The sequence below is a fragment of the Phoxinus phoxinus genome, assembly GCF_949152265.1.
Source record: "Phoxinus phoxinus genome assembly, contig: scaffold_97, whole genome shotgun sequence".
In the NCBI taxonomy this organism is placed as follows: Eukaryota; Metazoa; Chordata; class Actinopteri; order Cypriniformes; family Leuciscidae; genus Phoxinus; species Phoxinus phoxinus.
This window is the reverse complement of record NW_027639369.1, coordinates 2760-13100: the sequence shown is the minus strand read 5'-3', so window position 1 is coordinate 13100 and position 10341 is coordinate 2760. Positions and strand designations below refer to the sequence as shown.

General features: G+C 37.4%; 2 protein-coding genes across 4 annotated transcripts; both read right to left on the bottom strand.

The window, feature by feature from the left end:
• Positions 1-1858: 1858 nt before the first annotated feature.
• On the bottom strand, positions 1859-5042 carry ddx28 (DEAD (Asp-Glu-Ala-Asp) box polypeptide 28). 3 transcript variants are annotated; one of them, XM_079639905.1, is made up of 2 exons: positions 4925-5042; positions 1859-4807 (listed from the first exon to the last, which is right to left on the bottom strand). In XM_079639905.1, exon 2 carries the CDS (start codon positions 4685-4687, stop codon positions 3110-3112), a length of 1578 nt encoding a protein of 525 aa, XP_079496031.1. In that variant the 5' UTR covers positions 4688-4807; positions 4925-5042; the 3' UTR covers positions 1859-3109. The 3 variants fall into 3 exon arrangements, with proteins under 3 accessions (XP_079496031.1, XP_079496032.1, XP_079496030.1); XM_079639906.1 differs by having other exon boundaries at positions 4885-4980; XM_079639904.1 differs by having other exon boundaries at positions 1859-4992.
• Positions 5043-8013: 2971 nt separating this feature from the next.
• Positions 8014-9784, bottom strand: LOC306994291 (uncharacterized protein). The gene is made up of 6 exons (XM_079639902.1): positions 9575-9784; positions 9429-9489; positions 9141-9359; positions 8838-9020; positions 8661-8759; positions 8014-8582 (listed from the first exon to the last, which is right to left on the bottom strand). Exons 1-4 carry the CDS (start codon positions 9673-9675, stop codon positions 8928-8930), a joined length of 474 nt encoding a protein of 157 aa, XP_079496028.1. The 5' UTR covers positions 9676-9784; the 3' UTR covers positions 8014-8582; positions 8661-8759; positions 8838-8927.
• Positions 9785-10341: the final 557 nt, after the last annotated feature.

Below are 10341 nucleotides of genomic sequence, written 5' to 3'. Positions count from 1 at the left end.
CGTAAAAGGCTGTTTGTGAATGAACTGTGCTGTCTGAACTCCTTTTTAGTGTTTATGTTGTATTCAACAAACACTTTCAGTCTCAGTATAAACATGCCATAAACCTCAATATTTACTTGTATGTTGTAATTATATATTCGGTGATGTTTGTTTCAGTATATTATGTCAAGTCTTCTGGTTATATATCCATTATAAAAAGAAAATATTGTTGAAGTTTTCCCCCTTAAGAATTCAAATAAAAAAATATCTAATTCAATGGACAATAAAATTTATTTTTAGGTTTTCTGGTCCTTTAAGAGTAAGTTAGAGTGGGTTCTTGTTTAAAAAGGATGTCTATCTGTATCCTAATGCTTATGGTTAACTGTTTGACAGACTGGTGATTGTCCTAAACAAAAGACCAGTGGAAACTTTTGTGTGTGTATATGTGTGTGTGTGCATCTCTTACCAGTCTATTACTCACGGCTCTCTGTGAGATATCAGGACAAAAGCTCTTATAAACAAGTTTTTTTTTTAGAATCAGGAACGAGTCAAGAGTGTCTACTTAGGAACTTCCCTGATGACAAAAAAAGGATGGCACATTTTCCAACAGGTCAGGTTCCTGTCAGGTGAATATGATTGCATAAAATGCTGCCATCACTCATGCCTTTAATCCTTGTGGAATACATCTCCATTACAATGCAGCTCTCTATATGTGATATAATCTGCAAATGATAACAGTGCTGTAGGTAACCCTAAAAATGACACTTTTATTTAATTTTTTTTGCACAGTTCACGTAACTTTGGATGTCTGGTCAAAGTACAGACTTTCTGTTATTTTCTTTATTTATGAGTTTGTACATTTGAATACATTTATAAACAGTGCTGCATTTCACATAGTGTCAGTATAGGTTTGGCAGTGCATGATAAAACATTTTTTTTACACTGGGAGAACTCCCAGGTGAGTAGCCAGTGAAAATATCCAGAATCTGGTGATGCTAAATAATGCTCGGACAAATCATTAATAACAAAGTTAAACCTTTCAGACATTGTCAGTGTCTTTCACTTCACTTCACTTCACAAGCACATCACTTTTTTTTCAAATCATAATTAGATTAGGCCTAGATGCTGCTAAATTTATCTTTGAGTGCTGTATCACTATCACACAGTGATCATTATTTCATCAGTAATTCTATACTTTTGTTCAGTCACTAAAATTGAGTCAAATTATTTTTAGACAAAAGTTATCAAACATCTTAGCATTGCTAGCAACCTGAATTTCCAATGCCTTCTATATAAAGTTTTCTTGAAATAAACTTGAATCAACAAATGTAAATTTAGACTTGAAATAAAGCATGGTCATTTTTTCTTGTGCCTGGAACATAATTTGGGTCATTAACAGCAGCAACCTCATTCTCTATACATTTTACACCAAATATCTCTAATGTGAAAAAAGCAGACACAAATGCATATCAAGGGCATTTGTATTATGGTTTGTCTGTCTTTCATATATTAAAGTAAGAATATCACAAAAATGGACTTGAAAAAACAAGAAAATGTACATTTACTTCATAAGAGAGGAGTTCGGCTTGGCCAGGTTGCTTTTTCTTCACAGCTCCCTGCTTACGTCTTCTCTAATCAATGTTATGAAAGACCCTCTTCTCAATAACACTGCTGCAAAGTTCAAATTTATCTCATGGCAACCCTCCTGTTGTGCCGTGATAAACAGTTGGTAGTGAAGCATGAAGCCTCACTTTCAGACCTCTCTATCACATTTATTCCCATTAGGCAAAAGAATGATGCAGCGTTAGCAGCACTGAAATAACAATGCAAATAAACCAACATCAACCAATAAAACAGGAAAACTGACAACCTTGCTATTTAAATGCGTTTTTACCTTAGCACCACTTTACAGCTTCCTTAAATTATCTGTTTGTTGTACAATTTATTGTTCAGTGTCAAATACCTCACATAATATAACAGTGAGAGTTCACTGCAAATATTTTCAAAACATTCAGTCTAAATGTAAACAAGCTTTAGGCCAAAATGTTCATGAATGTTTAGAGTTATTAAGGCTCAATACAACAAATACACAAATAAATATTTAATTATGATTTTCTTTCTTCTGCAAATCACAGATTGTTCGTGCATAAAATGAAAGTCAATGGGATCCAAAATTACACTGAACCTAACAGATTTTCATTTAAAAAAAACAAAGGTTTGGAATAACATGAGGGTAAGGCTGCATCCAAAATGCATACATCCCTATATAGTATGTGGAAAGAGTATGTCTGAATTTACAGTACCCATAGAAAACTTCAGATGACCTATACTTCTGCGAGATTCTGAAGTGAGCATCTGATGGACACTTTACACTATCCCATGAGGCCACAGGAGAGGAATTACAGTGAATGGCACCATGAATAGCAGTGAAGCGAGTCAAGAGATGCAACTGACACTGTAGGTCACATCACAATAACAACATGACAAATGTAGTATGTGTGGAATACATTCATACTGTACACATTCAAAAATATATAAAAATATATTAAAACAAAAATATATTAAACATCTTTTAACAGTTCCAATTTAAGGCTAAACTGAAGAATAAAGGCGTTCTGGTGTTCTTCCTAGGAATCACTTACTAAGGTATGATGATTCAGACATGATTTAATGATGACAGAATTTTGATTTTGGGGTGAACTAGTCCTTAAGATGTCTAATACAAATGTGAACAGTTTAGGACAAAATGGTCTTAAATGTTTAGTAAAGGTTGAAAACAACAAATACACAAAGAACTAAATCATACCAAACCTATATGGTGTTCTTTCTTGGCCAGAACACATAAGACAATATTATTGTGAAGATTTTTTTCTGCTTTTTTTTTTTTTCAGAAAATGAAAGTCAATGGGGGTAAAATTAATAAATAAAAACCTTTTTTTGATCTTTTGTGTACAAAAGAAAGTAGCCTAAGTCATGTATAAAGTAGAAAGTAAGTTAAGATGTCTAATACAAATGTGAACAGAAGCTTTAGGACAAGACGTCCTTTTAACATGTTTATTTTAAAGGTTCAAACAACAAATATACAATAAACATTTGACATTTTTAATGAGGCTGATTTGTAGATCACACTTTAACCACCTATTTGTTTTTTTTCCATTTCTTTAACATCAGTTGTATTGCTAGGTTTCTGAATTTCTGACTCCATCCCTGGTAAAGATGTTCTCCTCCTGGCTGCTGTCTCTATTCTCTGCACACGTTCCACATCCCACAGGTGAGTAACAAAGCTCAGCACCTCCCCTCCGCCGGAGCCACCTGCTCTACCCACGCGCCCTGCCCGGTGGATGTAATCTGTGTGGGTCTCTGGGAAGTCATAATTGACAATAAGTCCAACCCTTTGTGTGTCCAAACCTCTTGAAGCAATGTCAGTGCATATTAGAACATCAACACTCCCTCTTTGAAAGTTCCTGAAAATGCCCTCTCTCATGGTTGCAGGCATCTCTCCCTGGAGCCTTAAATGACGAACACCCATCTCCTCCAGCGAATAGCCCAGCCAGTTGACAGTGGAAGCCGAGTTACAGAACACCAGAACGCCTTTATCCTCCAGTTCAGCCTTCTTCAAAGCTTGATGAAGCTCTAGAATCTTATCTGCACCTTTGATCCTGAGAAACATCTGCTTTACATGTGGCATGAGATGATGTAGCATTCGGCTTTTAACGGTCACCATGCTGGCCAGGTCAGTCACCTTGCTGAGGACCTCTCCTACACCACCTGGAAACGTGGCTCCCACCACAACCAGCTGAGCTTTATGATCAAGCCCAACTGTCTCTGAGAGTCTGGATGCCACCTGGGTATGCGAAAAAATATCCTCAAGCAAGCCCGCAAAACTGACGTCAAACATAGTATCGGCTTCATCGATGACTAAGAAGTTTAGTTGGCTCAAGCTGATGAACCGCTTCTGGAGAGCCTTTAGCAGAGCGCCAGGTGTGGTCACTAAAACATCCGGCTGACCATGAGTGAACGCCGCTTTGATGTTTCCCACACCTCTCCCACCTCCTGCGACTTTGACCACTATTCCAAAGCGTTGGCTGATTGATCGAGCTACAGATGTCACTTGTTCTGCTAGTTCCCGTGATGGAACAACGATCACAGCGCGAATGTTTCTCTCAGAGTCTGTGAACGGCTCCTCCTGCAGCCTGTGGATGATGGGAAGGAGGTAAGCAAGTGTTTTTCCACTTCCTGTCTCTGCAGCGCAGAGAATATTGCGTCCTTTTAGTATTTTGGGAATGGTTTGCATCTGCACTGTGGTAGGGTGAATTATATTCTGACTGTGTAAAGTCTCGACCAGTTCTGGACAAATGTGAAAGCAATTAAATGTCTTTGTAGTGGTGGAAGCTGTGTCATTACCCTTGTCCTTCTCCTTGAGCATAAATGGTGGAGCACTCTGGACGCTATTTATGGAGAAGTAATCCCCTAAAGTTTTGTTACTCTTCCATCCCTTTGATGTCAGAACAGGTTGTTCAAATTTTCCAAGTGTATAGCCTACAGACTGGTTTAGCTGCGGGTTCTTGCTCTTGATCAATAGTCTGCCCGGCTTGACTGTTGGCAGCCTGTCAAACTTCTTGCTTTGCATCTGTTTGACGTTCTCTATATGTTCTTGCATGGGTCTCGGGATGCGGATTACAACAGGCTGTGAGCTAGCTGTTGTCATTCTGCGTAGACCCGCACTAAAGGACGCGGTCTGTCCCCTGCCAGGCTGCGACCTAGATGAACAGCGTGTTGCCTGCGAGAGTTTGTAAATTAGAAAGCCACAGCGTCCGAACTTCACTGCCTGCATTGTGGATACGAGTACAAACGAAAATGAATATCGTATGTCCAGTTTAATACACAAACGGATTAGAGAGGTACCTTTTAATGTGACAAATGCGGAAAAAACCAATGATCTCACATGCGCTTAGTTCGTCCGGGCACAGGATGATGACGTTTACAAACACAGTCTAGGCTAATGTCAAAATTAAAGCCGCATTGATCAAATGTGAAATGACCATTGTTGAATTCAGAATCACGTACTACTCTTGCTATTTCTGCCATTTATTTAAATGTATTTATTGACCAGACGATTTTATCTAAAGCGGACTTTGCGGAATATAGAACGTGATTTAACGTTATTTCATTTTCAATCATTGTCTAGAATAGAACACATGGACAGGGAGTGATTCAGATTAAGAAATAGTAGCATAAAATCATCTTTAAGAGTGCAAAACTAATGTTCTTTATGCTAAAACATTGATTTGTTGTGTGGAAAAATTCGTTAACACATGGCCGGAGATGGGACACGCTCAAGACAGGCGCAAAAAAATCAAAAACAAAAATAAATATTGAATCTATTTCTTATTTATTTAAAAATATCTAAAGAGAAGATCACAAGACATTTTCTAAAATTTAACTTTCCGGGATTTTCTTTTTCTCCTACCTCAGCGCAAGTTTTTGTTATGTGCAGGTACGCTTTGTAGCATAATTACACAAAGTTAAAGTCAGACCATTCTGTTTTTGCTTTAAATATTGAAACTACAATAATAATAATAATATATATATATATATATATATATATATATATATATATATATATATATATATATATATATATATATATATATATATATATATTAAAAACGGCTCATGCTGTATGTGTTTAGCATCTTTGTTTGGATCATTAAATGCAGTGGAATCCACCAGTTTTTTTTTTTTTTAAGAGAAAATTAATTAAAAAATTCAATACAACTGTTTAAACAAAGAAAAAAAAGGTTAAAAAAAATACTATGGAAGTCAAACGGTAAGGTTAAAAAAAATACTATGGAAGTCAAAGGGTGCGGTCAATGACGGCATGACACCAAAAAGCTTGTCCCGTTTTAGCTAATGTCCCACGTGCTGACTTCACCCTAGGCTTGTTTGAGATGAGCAAAATCTGCGCAGAACCGATCACCGGTGATCACCGCGAGATGCATGCCGGTTAGAAATGTGTCCGACTGCGTTCCGCCTGGCTCTGATGTCATGCTGACGTATGTAAAAAATCTCTCGCGAGCGCAAGGCACACCTGTCGGATTCTGCAGTTGCGCGCAGTTGCTCTCCACCGACTGCGCTGATCAAAAGCATGATGGGAAACGACTTGCTGACGACACAGGTTGATGCTCATTGGTTTAAACAACCATGATGTAATGTTCTCTTTTAAAATGTTTGATATTAAAACTCTGATATCATGTTTTATGTGTATAAATGATCTGTGAATATTCCCAAACTCTCTGACAGTGCGATCTCTATATGGATTATGTGATTATATAATTAATATATATATATATATATATATATATAAACACATGTATTAAAGAAAAAAAAAAGATTGATAAACACGTATTTGGAATGGGATTATATAGCCTAACAAGTGATTTGGGTGTCTTGTTCATTATATTTATTTTCATATTTAAGCAACAGAACTTAAATTACATCCAGTTTATTAGCAACACTGTGCACGAGCGTGAATCCCGTGAATCCCGCGATATCCATCTTTGATCTCACAGGTGTCAGATCCACTGCGAGAAGAGAAAACTGTCCGGCTTGCCTGCACTTTTTTCACTCCTCCCCTCACTGCAGCCGCCTACTCTCGCATACAATTCAGGCGAGGCAAGGCGCATCTCAAACAAGCCTCCTATCAAGACCTTAAATTAATTGGCGACATTGGCGAGTATATAAGAAAAAAGTGTCAAACGCCAGTTGGCCAGTAGCATATCAGTGCTGCATCGTCACAAAAGTTTTAAAAGCCTTGCTAATTTAAATATTCAAGCGCAAAAAGTGGTCAAAGGGATCAGTTCGTTGGTGCGAGCAACTCATTATTTTGGGGTGAAATAAACAGTTATGGAAATGTACAAAAAAAAATCAAAGCTCCCATCTCCTCCCTAAAATCCCGAAAAAAACTAACTTGGTGCCCCAGTGACTACTTCGCTCAGACCAGCTGTCAATCATGACATACACTCCTGTTTATATATAGCATCAAAAAACTGAACCAGACAAAAAAAAAAAAAAAAAAAAAAAAAAAACTGAACCAGACTTATTTAAAAAACTAACACTTGAACTTACATCAGCATGACAAAAAAACTACCTAAAATGACAAAACATTTATGAATGACAAAACATCACATTCAGAAATGTATTTGAAGTGTAATTTGATTGTTTAGTTTGTCTATATATATAGATATGCAATATCATTATAAATTCTGATCACGTTTTATAGATAATATGGGGGGAGACCGGTGTGGTGAAGTGTTGGGTCCGGATGAAGTGTTGAGTCCGGGCTAAGGACCCAAGCAATCCGATTGGTTCAAAGCACGTTTTATGGGTAATCGCTTTAGTGCCTGGTTACAAATCATACAAAATCACATAATTAAAGAAGTCGTTTGACCTACGTTATAACGAGTCATTAATGTATTTTAACTTATATGTGTCATATAATAGTATATACCCGAAGCTATATATTGTGAATTTAAGCATTTCTCGTTCTTAGTGTTTTTTTTTAGTTAGCGTATAGTAGCGCGGCATAGAGCATACATCTATCCGATAAACGTTTTGTCGTTTTTTAATAAATTTGTATTTATTACTATTTTCTTATTAACAGTTTAACCCTAAATGACAGAATGCTAGCTATGTTTTGTGTGTAGCCTACTTAGTATAAATATTAATCAATCAAATAAGTAATCAATCAAACCCCTTTCTTCATATAATATTTTTATCCTGATTAAAGAAAGAAATAGCATTTTTAGGTATGTTTTGAGACATTAAGTTACTTGTTATTAAGCAATAAGGCATAATATATATTTTTAATTACAAGCATGTCATTTGTGTACTAATTCATATGATTTATGTCATAATTAATTGTTAAAACAGAACATCATACAATACAATACCATTCAATGTAATACAACCAGAACCAAAACTCATATAAAAATAGCATTTTGATTAAATTACACAATATAATACACTACAACTGAATTATGAGATTTATTAGATTTCATTTTTATTAACACAAAACTACAAGCAACATGCACATCATTTTTTGACATTTATAAATTTATAGACTTTTTAAAATACACAACAATACAGAGAAGCTTTAAACAGACATACTGTAGTGTGTCTTTAATTTCCTAAATACATTTGTGATAGTCCTCTGGCTATACAGTGTGAAGATTTAAACAAATTTTATGTTGAGTTAGCTGTGTTCAATTTAATGAACTGTATGGTTAAAGATTTTGAGAGAAAGGTTTATCCTGGATTGACTAATGAGAGACAAATAGATGCAGTGTCTTTTGCTGTATGTAAATTAAAATCTGTAGTTTGAAGTAACTCATGTTGTATGTGCAGTCAATTCTTTGTGGAACCATCCTAAGGCCTAGATGATGCAGTTGAGATGTGTCGAGGCACCATGTCCCCTTGGCATGATGGGTCGTGAGCTTGTGACTGAGATGGGCAAACTCAAAGGTGCAGCGCAGCAGGCGGAGTTAGCTCGCTGAACCCTGTCGTCATTTGGTGGACGAGGAGGCTGGACAGGCTGAGGAACTCTGCAAAAACATACAAAAATGCTGTGACACGTTAATTTGTACACACGCAAAGTCTACTGTGTGATGTACCTCACTCACTGTTTTTACACAGATGGGCAAACTCAAAGGTGCAGCGCAGCAGGCGGAGTTAGCTCGCTGAACCCTGTCGTCATTTGGTGGACGAGGAGCTGAGGAACTCTGCAAAAACATACAAAAATGCATTAGCACGTTAATTTGTACACACGCAAAGTCTACTATGCGATGTACGTCACTCACTGTTTTTACTGAGATGGGCAAACTCAAAGGTGATGATGATGGGGTCATGACTTGGTGGACGAGGAGGCTGGACTGGCGGATGTTGTGACATTAGGCCATTTTAATGACACACTCCACAAGATAAGATATCTCAGCCCAAAAGTGACTGAAACCTTCCGTTCGTCTCAGTATTATAAGGCTGACCTGAACAACAAAAGATTTTTACAAAGTAATTACTTAAGTTAGTTTAACGAGTTAGTTCACCCAAAAATATAAAAATCAGACATACATATTTGTACCAAAACGATCCCATAAAATGCATACCTCAGGAATCAGTTCACACATTATAAGGTCAAAATGTTCAAGCTTTTCATCCTTCTTTTTCGTAAACACAATGTTGTCAATGTGTCCCAGAAGTTCCTCAACATGTGCTGACAAGGCTGGATGAAAACTCTTTGGTTTTGCCATTTTACCAGTCTTCGTTTGCCACCATTTGTTCCACGTGGGTTTCAGTGAGCCTTTTACAATTCCTTGGAACAAGTCCTGAAAAAAAATATTTAGTATAGCAAACAATATCTAGACATTTTATATTTCATAAATTCTTATATGTACCTGGATTTCAGTGTCACTGGCAATAGAACAAATTCTCTTTTTCCCCACCTCCTCAACTGTCCTATATTTTAAAAAACATCGATTTACTTGAATTATTAAACTTATAAGTTGGTTTATATGAACGAGGACACACATTTTACACATACCTTGTATACGTCATATGCTGAACAGCATATGTGGCCATTGATGATGCATGATATCTTCTCAGATACCACAGATCTTCTCCCTGTATCACCTCGTTTTTCATAGAGGTCCATTTGTGTCATGATTCTGCCATCTAGTCCTTGTCTTTCTTTAAGTCTTGAGGCAGGATCATGACAGACCCATGTTTTATGTGCAAACACATGGCCTTGTTGGGCCATGTGCTTGTGTTGTCTCGTCATCTAGCCACGGCCTCCTTGTTTCCTCGTTTTGTCATTATTGCTTCACCTGTGTCACCTGTTTTGTTATCATTAGTCTTCCTATTTAATCCCCTTGTGTTTGCTGTCCTGTGTCGGTTCATTGTTAATCCTTGTCAGTCTGTGAGTATCTTGTGAAGAGCTGTTGTCCTGTTGCGCCATTGCGCCATTGCGCCATTGCGCCATTGCGCCATTGCGCCATTGCGCCATTGCGCCATTGCGCCATTGCCTGTATTAGTTGTTTGTTTTTCTTGTAGTTATCTGTCACAGTCTAGTTAGTCTCCATTGTCCTGTCTATGTTTTGCCCCCTCGTGGGTTTTGTTTTCCCCGTTATTTGTTTAATAAATCGTGTTGCCCTGACTACTGTCTGCGATTGGGTTCGTACTTCCTCACCACCATAACAGAATGAACCGACCAAAAAGGAACCCAGCAGACAGCATGTCCTCCCGGCTCCGGCTACAACCAGAACAATGGTGGTTGCCGGCTCCCACCGACAGAGAGAGGGTCAACTGTCC